Raw genomic sequence first — 12,436 nt, forward strand, 5'->3', positions numbered from 1 at the left:
TGGGTCCCCTGGAAACCCCAGCCTGAGCTCGGGGCTCGGCCCTGCTCTCATGAGAGTTTGGCCATTGGCTCAGGATCAGCTCCCACTTCCTCCCTCCACACGCCCACAGCCACTGGGCCTGCCTCAGTTTCCACAGTGCATTGAAGGCAATTGGGGAGGGGCAAGGGGGTCAAGCTCCTGGAGGGGCGATGGGGAGGGCGACGCTGAGGGTGACGTTGTGGCCCCATTGAGATTGGGGGCAGGGCGCCCTGAGCAAAGGCCAGTGATTTCGTGACACGAGTGACTCCAGGTTCACTCGCAGCTGGGCCCTGGGGGCCGGGCCAAGCGGTTCCTGTGGCTAAGGGCGGGATTACCTCATGAGCAGACGCGGCTGCCTGTTGCAGAGACCTCTGGTGCCTGCCCCCCAAATCAGCAGGAACGGGGGGCTCCAGGCAGAGCTGAGGAGATGGGTGTTGGTGCAGAGCGCTCACCAAGGGCGGGTACCCCCCGTCCCCGCCAGCCCCCCTCACCGGGTTCACACCGCGGCCCATCTGCTCCCCTGCCTCAGGGCGTCCCCACGGGCCCCTGGAGCAACCAGGAGATGTTCCCCGAGCTAATTGACCGAAGACCCTCAGCCCTGACCAGGAGCCACCACTGTCAGCCCAGCCCAGGCTCCCCACTTCCCAGCCCTGCCGGTGCCCCTCACTCCCGACCCACAGCCCCCTGCCGGCCCAGCCCTGGGCTCCCCCCCGCCCCCAGCTCTGTCGGTGCCCCTCACTCCCGACCCGCAGCCCCTGCTAGCCCAGCCCTGGGGGGCCCCCTCAGCTCTGCCGGTGCCCCTCACTCCCAACCCGCAGCCCCCTGCCAGCCCAGCCCTGGGCTCCCCAGCAGCTCTGCCGGTGCCCCTCACTCCCAACCCGCAGCCCCCTGCCAGCCCAGCCCTGGGGGACCCCCCAGCCCTGCCAGTGCCCCTCACTCCCGACCCACAGCCCCCTGCCAGCCCAGCCCTGGGGCCCCCTCAGCTCTGCCGGTGCCCCTCACTCCCGACCCGCAGCCCCCTGCCAGCCCAGCCCTGGGCTCCCCCCGCCCCTAGCTCTGTCGGTGCCCCTCGCTCCCGACCACAGGCCCCTGCCAGCCCGGCCCTGGGCTCCCCAGCAGCTCTGCCGGTGCCTCTCAATCCTGCCCTACCCCCTTACCTCTATTAGAGCCCTCACCTGAGTGAAGTGACCCAGCTGCGTGAGCATTTTGCAGGCTCGGGGCTAAAATTAGCAACGGCAAGAACCAAAAAAGCCAGCCCAGAACTCCGGGTTCTTTGCACTTTTTTTATTTTTTAAATCTTTAAACCACCAAAAACTGGGGGCTGGTACAGGAACCAGCCTCTCGCTAAATCAAGAATAAATATCAAGTCCTCAAAAATAGTTCGCATTGAAATTCTGTTTCTCCTACAGACACTGGAGTTTGACACCTAACAAAACTAGTCTAAAACCCCCCTCTACGTCAAGTTACAAAATAGCTTTTTTGTTTTTAAGCCAGTACTTTAGTGCACACAAAAAACAATCAAACTCTTTGCAGATATTTATGGTCTCTGCTTGCTTTGCTTTGCTTTTCTTTTTAATGTTTTTTGCCCCCGTTTCTTTAAAAACAAAACGACTGGAGCAAACCTATGGCTAGAAAAAAGCAAAAAATAAAACATTTCCACAGGTAGAGGCGTGAAAATAAAACCAGCTAGTCGTAGGCGGTGGAGACGTGACCTCCTAATGCCGAGGGATGTGGCAACGTTAGCAGCTAGGCCATTCGTTGCTCCTTTGCAAAGGGAAGAGCGGCAGAAATGAGGTATTCAGCCAAAAAATAAATTAAAACAGCCTTTGTCTGTGAAGGTGGAAACGGGGCTCGTCGTGGCGGCTCGCGGGAAAACAAAGAACTACAGAATCGCCCAAAACGAAACTCACAACCTGTCGGGGTTTATTTACATGCCAAAATTCTAAATGCAGCCGTGCAGTTCCACAGCGCCCCGGCTCTTGTCTAGTCCGATTCCCCGCTGCAAAGTGCGACCAGAGCCGGAGCGTTTTGCATGGGTGAAAATGATTGCATGGAGAAGTTCGGGCCCCACAGTGAGCTGTAAGGTGGCTGGTTTCAATGCAAACCCCTGGCAAGGAGAATCAATCTGGGGCAGCAGACGTGCAAGGCGAGGTGGCTTCTGATGTTAGAACCGTCCCCAGAGCAAACGGCCACTCCAGTTCAGATCTCTAGGAGCCGACACCAGCTGGATCTCAGTGGGGCTGCCTCAGACAGAGATGGAGCTGAACCCGAATCCGCTACATCTTTGGGGGAGTTTCTATGCAGCCAGCTTTGGAAAAGGGGAGCAGTCAAAGGGGTCTGGTTAGAAAAGAAAAAGCTGGGTTCTCCATAGTCGTGCACCCACTAGTGTGGAACAGGTGTGGACGAGAATCCTTCCGATCCGGTTTCATGCCTCTTCCGCACTAGTGTAAATGTGTGTGCAAGGCAATGGGGAAACTGGGCCTCAAAGCATCACCAATTCTCTCTTCTCCCCCAACACACTTTTAAACACAGCCAAAGGTGGGGGGCAGGGGGAAGCTCCATGTGAATGCAACGGCATCAGGACCTCAGGTGGTCCACGCTGCAATTCCATTCTGAGCTGCCGGGCTCTGACCCCTGCCCCACAACTGGGCTGGAAACCAGGATGATTCAGGGAAAGCGGCTGAACATTCGACAGCTGGGATCTGCGCCGAGTTTCCCCACCTCCTGGCTAGTCACCATCTCAGCTCTCCTCCCTGCACAAGCCAGAGGACCCGATCCTGTCCCCATCCCGGGGAGTTTTGCCACCGGGGTCCGAGAGCAGCAGGAGCCGAACCCAGTTTGACTGCACCCCTTTCTGGCCCCAAGCCGACAAGCCCATGGGGCCTGTGTGAATGGCTTTCAGGATCGGGGCCCCCATTGCGTGGGAAGTTGTGCTTTGTGCCTGGATGTTGCCTCAGACCCCCCAAGGTATTTCAGCACCTAACTCCCATGGAAGAGCGATTTTTCCAGCCCTGCAAAGAGCCCAAAGGCCTCGTCGCTTGCGACGGGCGGCACCGAGGCCGCAGCATTCGAAATCAGCACGTTCTGGGGGATTTTGGGGGGTCGAACAGATGAACAATAAACAGAAAAAATGCCCCCCGGGTCGGAGCCCGGAACAGCCAGGGCAGTTTGCTGAGCGTTTGGCCCAGGCCATACACCGGTCAGTCTCCTGGGAGAGCGCGAGGCAGGGGAGCCCTCAAAGCATAAGCATTTGTCGTCACTTTCAAGTTAACCCCCTCCCCAAATAATGGGTTTTGCACCCAAAATATCCAGGGGGGAGGGGAAATGGAGGTTAGAATAAAACACCACCCTGCAAACAGCCAGGCAGGCCTTGACCCTGGCTCGCGCCGCTGGCCTCTCAGCATAGATCTCTCCCCTCCAACTCGCTAAGTGCGACCGGGTCCCTTGCCCCGCTTCATGACCCGGGTTGCTTGCTTGAGACAGGGGTGTGGCCTGGCCACGGACCCATTCCGGGGTGGGTCAGCCCAGCAGCTCTGCGGCACGGGTTGGGGTGCTGGAGGGGGACCCCAGGGAGAGTTTGTGTCCAGACGCCTCTACCGAGAGCCCCCGGTACGGCCACGCCACTCCGATCCTGGCTCCACATAGCAGAGGGAGCCTGAAGACTCAGGATTTACATGGGGGGGAGTGGGTCTAGACAAATGCTCTCTAAATGCTCAATTCCCACCCCCCCGCATATATTTTTACTGGTGCTCTGCATTGTTCCTTTGACCCAGCAACGTCTCAGCTTCCAGCGTTAAAGGCTCCCATCCCGAACCCGCTGCTGAAACGCAGCCACCTCTGGGCCAGAGCTCAGCTGCGGGCACCCCAGCTGGGCAGACCCTCTCTCTGGCAGGATGTGGCCGGCGAGGTCTCCACCCAGAGGAAACGGGACCTCAGTTCCGGACGACTGGACTGTGGGCAGCTGAACCTGGAGCCGGTTCAATCCCGACGCTCCCTAAGCCGTCCTCGCTGGGCCGTGACCTCGGCACACGCCCTTCGCCCTGGCCCTCAGCTTTGCCAAGCACAGAGCTGTCCATCCACAGATCCCATGGCCCCATGCAAATGGAGGGCACGACAGAAGGGGAAACCGAGGCACGGGGTGGAACATCTGACACCTAATCATTGGCTGAGCTGGAAATAAAGCTGAGGAGAACTGACTCCCGGTCCCCACTTCTCTAAACCTCGCTCCCCTCCCAACACCGGAAAAAGAACCCAGGAGTCCTGGCAGCACATGCCTGGACCTAACTCCTCCACCTCACACCCTATTTCTTTCCACCCTTCACTTCCTTTGCTCAGACCCCCCCACCCGCCCCCTTTGAAGGATCAGGCCAGGGCTAGGGAGAAACCTGCCAGGGGCGGGGGGCTACTTCCCACCCAGAACCAGCCGTGCCACTTCCCAGCTCCACCCCTACAGATCCGGGTGCCACGTGGTGGGGGTGGCACAGACTGTGGGGGCTGCCACGCCAGCCAGCCCCCGCCCCGAGGAAATCAGCAGGGCGGGATCCCGGCTGAGATTCCTCGACAGATTTCGTGTCCGGGGCTCAGGCGGAAAAAAAACCCGAGGCACCGCCCGGCGCGAGGGGCCCATGTGGCCACGCCGGGTGGGGTCCTCAGCCCCCGAACAACCAAGCAGGGCAAGTTTCCAAGGAAGGGCAAACCCCCCGTGATGCCGGGCAAGGGGGAGTCCCCCCTCAGTCAGATCCCCGATGCTGGTTGCAATCTCAGTCTGGCGACGGACGTGGGTCGGAGGCCAGGCGGCTCGAGAAGGTGGCAGCGGGGAGGGGAGAGATGGGCCTTCGGGGTGGGGGGGGAAGCATGGACAGGGGGTGTCTCCCTGGCTGCCTCCTGCCACTTCACAAGACCTGGAACTTCCAGGAGCTCTGATCTTTGTAATCCAAGCAGTCCGCGGCGTTGAAATTGAGTTTCCAAGAGGCCGTCTGATCCTTGTAGTCTAAGCAATCCACCGAGCCAAAGCTGAGCCCGGCCGTGCCGTAGCCCTGGCTGGACAGGGAGGCCGGAGACTGGCTGAGGTGGCTGCCCATGGCCGGGGCGGCGATGGGGCTCAGGGCAGCGCCGGGGGCGGAGAGCTGCGGGTGCATGGGCGAGAGGTAGGAGCCGCAGTCCAGGCCGGGGAAGTAGGCGGAGGAGCCGGCGTAGCTCTGGGGGTAGCCGGTGGCCTGGGTGTAGGTCATGGGGTAGGCAGCGGAGCGCTGCATGCATGGGGTGGCCGAGGAGGCCAGGGGGTCGGGGATGGGGGAGATGGAGGCCGGGCTCCAGATGGAGACGGTGGCGCTGGCCGTGGAACTGGGGGTGCCCGAAGCGCCGGCGGGTGGGGGGCTGTACTGGCCGTTGGTGCTGGTTTCCGAGCTGGTCTCCCGGGCCGGCGAGCTCTTCTTCTTGGCCGGGCGCGCCTTGGCCTGGCCACTGCTCTGCTGCTGTTGCTGGCGGCATTTGGCCCGTCGGTTCTTGAACCAAACCTGCCGGGAGGGGGGGGGCGGGGGTGAGCCACAGCGCCCAGGGGGGTCCGTTTCCCCTGGCCGTGGCCCGGCTGCAACAGCCGCTGGCGTCCATCTCCGCCCCCTCCCACTGGATTGGGGGGGTCGCAAAGCGCCCGTCTCGCCCTCCCCTCCTAGGGCTGGTCTCTAGCCATTGAGCCCCCCAGATGACTGTACTCGGGGGGGGGGGATTATCCTGCCCCTTCTCTCGGAGGATCTCAAAGCCCCAGAACTAGGGCAGAACAGAGCCAGCTGTTGTTAGTATTATCCCCAGAGCAGATAGGGAACCTGAGGCTGCAGGGGGAGCCTCTAGAATAATCCCATAATATCGGGACCTCAGAGTGTCGAGCACGGGGGATTTCCTGGCAGGAGCAGGGTAGAACTCAGCTGCTCCTCATCCAAAAGAGACACACACACACCCACTGTGTGAGCGCACAGCTCACTGCCTTACACCCAGCCTCGAATTTGTCCTCCCCCCAACCTGGTGATGTCTCTCTCCTGTTCTTAGCCCTTCGCTGTCAAGTTCGGGGGGTGAACTTGCCCCATGAACATCTCCCGAGAAACCCGGACCGTTTCCTGCAGGACGCAGAAGGAGGGCGGCCAATTATCGGGAGATCTCGCATGGCAAATTTAAAAAGAGTCCAAATTTTACTGATTTCTAACTTTTAAAAATGGCATGATTTCTAAGCCAACTCTCGGGATTTGTTAACACTCAGGGTTGGCGATGTGGTAGGACGTGCTGGGCAGCTGTTGAGCCGGCTCTGAGCTCCAGGCAGCTAGGCTCTGTCTACATGGGAAAGCGAAACCAACCGAGCCTAAACCGGTTTATTTAACCCAACGCCAAAGGCAGGGCGCACGCTCCGGTACAACCGAGTCTGCCGGGGGCGCTATTTGACCGATATAGTTGTACCAGTCCGACCCCTCGTGTGGAGGCAGTTTCACTGGGATGAAAGCCTCTTAAGCTGGGGGTCACCCACTTTGTAGCTTCTGTCAGTCAAGCGTATTGCACCCCACAGGGGCTGTTGGCAGGGAGTGGGCGGGGGGCACAACAGGAGGCGCTCTTCCAGGCAGTCAGTGCTGGCACCAATGCCCCAGCGCAGCACTAGGGGGCGCTGTGCTGCAGGGAGTGGGGTGGGGGGTCAGGAGGGGGCGCTCTCCCCTCCCAGGCTGGTCTGGCCCCAATGCCATCTTCCAGCAGAGGGAAACGCTGCAGCCCGGCCTCCCGAGGCCACGTTGCAAAGAGTCCAGGTGTTTACTCAGGCACCCAGCTGGGATAACCACATTCATCCTCCCAAAGCCCCTGGCAGCTTCCCTGGACTTTAGCTCCTACCCAGCCCTGCAAGGTTCACAGCACAGCCCCCTGGCTCCTCTCCAGAGGTGGCCGCCTTTCTGGGCTGGGCAAACACCCGCTCTTGATATCACATGCATTGGGTTACATTTGTGGGGTCCCACAGGGGATGTAAAATCCTGTTCCACCTCCATTGCAAGGTAGGATTTCCCCAGAGGCTGCTGGGAGCTGCACACAGAACTCAAACCTGCTCCCAAACCCCAGCACGCTGCTAAAGGAGAATCCCCATCGGCTGTCAGCAGTATAGGGCTTATGACACCAAGGTGAGCAGTTCCAATTCCACTCAGCAGAGGGCAGCGGCCAGCCATGTGTGCTCACACATACACCCTTTCCAGCAGGAGGCAGCAGTACATACACACACGCATGCGTACACACACACAACCGTCTGGCCAGGGGTCAGTCCGGGCTCCCATCCTCACCTGCACCCGGGACTCCGGCAGGTTGATCTTGAGCGCTACCTCCTCCCGCATGAAGATGTCGGGGTAGCGGGTCTTAGCGAAGAGCGCCTCCAGAATGTCCAGCTGGGCCCGCGTGAAGGTCGTCCGCTCGCGCCGCTGCTTCCGTGGGGTGGCTGTGGGGGGAGAGGAGACAGTTACGCCTGCTGCTCTCAGGGTGGGACGGACAAGCCGGGGGGGTTGTCCCCGGAGTGGGGGGCTGCGGGAGCAGCAATCAGGGCTGTCCCCCAGGCATCTGCTTCTCCCTGCCCTTCGGTGACCCCCCTCCAGGGCACGGTGGGGGGCAAGCGGCTTGTTCCACTGCATTACCTAATACACCTCATAAATAACGTACAGCATCTAGCGCCAGGGGGCCTGGCCCACAACTGGGGCGCCAAGGCGCTACCGTAATACACCAGCCAAATAATCATAATCATTCAGCCCTGGGTGTCTGGGCCACTCCACAGCTCCGAGCAATTTGTTACCAGAGAAAGAGATCTTGGCTAAGGCAAAGGCATTTGTAGCTCAGAAGGCAGGAGAGTCTAGTGGTCAGACCACCAGGCTCAGGATCAGTGACCTTGGAGGAACTGGGCCGTCGTCGCTGTGTGCCTCGGTTTCCCACCCGCCCAGTGGAGAGGAGGGCTCCGCCCATAGCATGGCAGGAGGAGGGCGGGCTGTTATTTTGGTGCGTTTGTTTCAGCGTTATGTGGGGTGGGTGGGTCTCGAAAATCCCCCCCCAGAAAACCCAGTGTGTGATTTACGGAACAGGCCCTCTAGGGCTTGGCCGGGTTGGATTACAGACTGCGAGGGGTTCGGATGCTCCGAGGGGGGTGAGAGGAGCCGGGCAGAGCTGCCCGTGTCTGTCAGTGTGAAGGCCCCAGCAGCCTTTCCCGCAGCTCTGGCCTGCAGGTCAGCCCTTTCCGGTGCAGTCGTTGGCCTGGCTGCATGGAGAGCGGGGCCAGAGGGTGCAAGCAGGGGGCTGTGGAGATGCCAGAGGGACCCTGATAGCCGGGGAGGTGATTTAAATTGGCCATTCGGCTTTCGTTTGCACAAGTTGCCATGTGGCCGTTTGCACCAGGGCAAAGTGAGGGCAAAATGCCACCACGACAGGGTCACCCTCATTGCACTGGGGCACGTGGGTGTGTAAGGGGCAATGCACAGGGGAATGAGACCCTTTAGTGCAGCTACACCTGATTCACACCCGTTGCAGTGGAGAGTCAGAGCCCGTGGAGAGTGAGACCATGGGGTTTTAATGACTAGTGACTTTAGACCCCTCCTCATTTTGAGTCTCCACCTGCCCTTCGGGGCGGACGGGTGTGGGGGTGAAAATCAGATCTCTTTGAGGAGCCTCAGGTATGGGCCGTCCAATCCCAAGTCACTTTTGAAACTCATGACTGTGTGGCCACGCATTGCACATGACGCACACCCAGACTGGGGACGCGTGGTCGAGATTAGAGGAACCCTGCACTAGGTCACACGTTTGCTCAGCATTTCTCCTGCGTCTGTGCTTAGAGCTGGGGGATCCTACAGTGGGGTCCGGCTCAAAGCCAGGAACCCAGAAATCCCCCGCAATGTTGGGCTGAGCTTGGATCTCAACTTTCTCGTCAGCTCCATCTCTGAGAAACGCAGTCAGCTTCTCAGTTTGCGGCTTGTGCCGTCCTCTGCACCTGGGCACCGCTGAGTGTAATGAGCTAGAATGAGAGCCGTTTGCACCCACATCGCACGAGTGTAAAGGTCTGCGGACAAGGGGCCTGGGAATGGCGAAGCTGGCTTGTCTCTCGCCAGCGGTTTAGCCTCTAAGGGGTTCTCAGGCCAAATTATAATAGCGTTAGGGAAACCAAATAACTATGCACATAGACACGTCCAAATCATTACAATTTATTTATTGCTAGCTAGTGAGTCTGCTGTGACAAGAGGTACTTGTATGTTTGTTAATATCACTTGTCACAGCAGACTTACTCAGCCCTACCAGGCCTGGGGACAAAGTAAGCCCTGGGGGAGGGCCAGGGGAGATGGGGGTGCAGTGCAGGGGAGGAGGCAGCGAGGGCTGGAGCCTGAAGCCTGGGGCCACAGCCCAAAGTCCCGTAGCTGGAGGATGGGGCCCGAGAATGGGGCCCGAGAATGGAGCCTGAAGCCATATGGCCGGACCTCAGGGCCTGCTGACAGCCAGCCAGTGCCAGAGCCCGAAGCCCCGCAGCTAGAGCCTGTCGCCCCCAAGCTGAGCCCCACTGCCCCTGGGAAGGTGGGGAACTCACTGGCTGCCTGATTTTCCAGCCTTGTGCCCCACGTGACTCCAGGGGGCCCCAGCGACCAACACCAAGGTGGTGCATCCAGGAGCAACAGAGAGGGGTGGGGGTGCTACTTTGCAGGCCAGCGTTCTGAGTTTCAATGAGGGGGACATGACTGCAGGGAGAGCAGAAACCCACTGATTGCAAATTCCTACAAGCAACCCTCGGGCTCTTAGGTGACCTCTGTCAAAGTATCTCTGAATGATATTCTATGACTCAAACCCCAGTCTCTTCTAGGTGACTATTTCACTCTGACAACTGGTTTATTCCGCTCACTTTAATAGTCATAATGATAAGGTAAAATAAATGAATCACAGAGAGTGGGTGAAATAAGCCTAACTCATTTGCTTTGCTCACTCTATAATAATTGGTTTATTTCACTCACTCTCTAGAATAGAACAGGAGGACTTGGGGCACCTTAGAGACTAACCAATTTATTAGAGCATAAGCTTTCGTGAGCTACAGCTCACTTCATCGGATGCATTCAGTGGAAAATACAGTGAGGAGATTTATATACACAGAGAACATGAAACAATGGGTGTTACCCTACACACTGTAAGGAGAGTGATCACTTAAGGTGAGCTATTACCAGCAGGAGAGTGGGGGCGGCGGGGGGGGGGACCTTTTGTAGTGATAATCAAGCTCATGCTCAAATAAATTGGTTAGTCTCTAAGGTGCCACAAGTCCTCCTTTTCTTTTTGCAAATACAGACTAACACGGCTGCCACTCTGAAACCTGTCTCTAGAATAGCTGGCTGATCTCAGTCGCTGTAGAATAACCGGGCTGGCTGACTCGTTCAGCGTCATGGTAACTGGTTTATTTAGCTGTATTTACAATAATAACCAACTGATTTTGCTTTCTTCCTCTAGAATTATTACACCACCTGTTTGCTTTTTCCAGTGCCTAGAGAATAACTAGTCTACTTCACACGCTCAGGATAAAGCTCAGGACAATGCTAACATCTCACTGAGGATCATGGATTTCTTTGATGTGTGAAGTAATTGTAACTGGCGTATTTCACTCACTCAATTGAACAGAAACTGGTGTCTTCAGCTCTGTACGATAAGAACCAAGGTCACTTGCTGGCTATGTAATGGTAACTAACTTATTTCAGGTTTCAGAGTAACAGCCATGTTAGTCTGTATTTGCAAAAAGAAAAGGAGGACTTGTGGGACCTTAGAGACTAACCAATGTATTTGAGCATGAGCTTTCATGGGCTAAAACCCACTTCATCGGATGCATGGAGTGGAAAATACAGTAGGAAGATATAGATATCTATATACTGCATGCATGCAATGAAGTGGGTTTTGGCCCACGAAAGCTCATGATCAAATAAATTTGTTAGTCTCTAAGGTGCCACAAGTCCTCCTCGTTCTTTTAACTTATTTCACTCTCTCTACAATAATTAGTTTCTTTCCCCCAGCAACCACAACAGGGTGACCGGATGACCCGATATTTGGGACTTTGTCTTGTATAGGATTCTATGACTCCCCACCGATTTTTCACACTGCTCTCTGCTCACCCTAACCCACAACCCACTCCACAGAAATTGATAGCTCTGAAATTGACGGTAGGTTCTTCTGTGGCCTCCATGACCCTAGTCTCCGAGCGCCCATGGAGGAATCGCGGAAAGGCACTTACTTGGGTATCCCACGGCGGAGTGGAGCAGGTCCATGCCCGGTCCCGCTAGGGTTAACCCATTGACTGCATAATGAGGCTGCTTCATATAGGACATCATGCTCAGGAACTGGCGATCCCGAAGGGGCTCCTTCTCGTCTCACCCACCCCGGAGGACTGGGATGCTAGGTTATTCCAATCCGCTCAGCTGCCCAGGCTCGCTGCAGAGTGGAGAGAGGAAAAGACACACCCAGAAATTGTGGGCACCCTCCTCTAAAAGTGGCCAGGGGGAGCTGAGGTAAGGGCTCCTCCAATGGTGAGAAGACAGCACCGGGACTTCACACCTTCCGGGGACCAGGGTTGAAGGAGACTGGTTAACCCTTTAATCCACACTTCCCTTCCAATTAACTCAACCAAGCCCAGCAAACCTCCCTGCCCTCCCCCATGCTGTTGCGTTGTTCCTCTGCATGGATAGCAGACACACACCCAGCTCAGGGCATGGGGCAGGAGAAGGGGCTGGCTACAGGCTAGAGCAGGGGTCGGCAACCTTTCGGAAGCGGTGGGCCGAGTCTTCATTTATTCACTCTAATTTAAGGTTTCGCATGCCAGTCACACATTTTAACCTTTTTAGAAGGTCTCTTTCGATAAGTCTTTAATATAGATCTAAACTACTGTTGTATGTAAAGTAAATAAGGTTTTTAAAAATGTTTAAGAAGCTTCGTTTAAAATTAAATTAAAATGCAGAGCCCCCCGGACCGGTGGCCGGGACCCGGGCAGTGTGAGTGACGCCTTTGGCACGTGTGCCATAGGTTGCCTACCCCGGGCTAGAGATACAAAGCAGCGTCCCCGGAAAGGCGCGGGAAGAGGCCTCCCTGCCCCATTGCAACATCAGTCCATACCGCACCAGTTAAGTCGACCCCTATAAGAAAGAAGCTCTCCGGTCAGTTTCCATTACAGTAGGGTGGAAACTTCTGTACAGTCCAGTTCCTGGGAGATGTAAAGCACAGATCTGCTGACGAAGTGTGGGGGGAAGCATGGGGGCAGATTGGGGTTTTGGCTATTTGTACCAGGCCGGATCCTCAGCTGGTGTGAGATTCGCTCGTTAACACCAGCTGAGGGTCTAGAATGGGGATGCAGCTGTTCCGATTTATGCCAGCTGTGTGTCTGGGCCCAGGGTCATCAGGGCCTCCAGGGCAC

The 12,436-nt window shown here is 57.1% G+C and overlaps 1 protein-coding gene across 2 annotated transcripts; it reads right to left on the reverse strand.

Annotated features, from left to right (window-relative positions):
* Positions 1 to 4,910: 4,910 nt before the first annotated feature.
* On the reverse strand, positions 4,911 to 11,360 carry CRX (cone-rod homeobox; the record flags this gene model as incomplete). Of its 2 annotated transcripts, none has more annotated exons than XM_084613050.1 (3): positions 4,911 to 5,534; positions 7,320 to 7,471; positions 11,264 to 11,360. In XM_084613050.1, 3 exons carry the CDS (start codon positions 11,358 to 11,360, stop codon positions 4,911 to 4,913), a joined length of 873 nt encoding a protein of 290 aa, XP_084469176.1. The 2 variants fall into 2 exon arrangements, with proteins under 2 accessions (XP_084469176.1, XP_084469175.1); XM_084613049.1 differs by having other exon boundaries at positions 7,320 to 7,498.
* Positions 11,361 to 12,436: the final 1,076 nt, after the last annotated feature.

This window comes from Lepidochelys olivacea (genome assembly GCF_965140295.1).
Source record: "Lepidochelys olivacea isolate rLepOli2 genome assembly, chromosome: 23".
NCBI classification, from domain to species: Eukaryota; Metazoa; Chordata; order Testudines; family Cheloniidae; genus Lepidochelys; species Lepidochelys olivacea.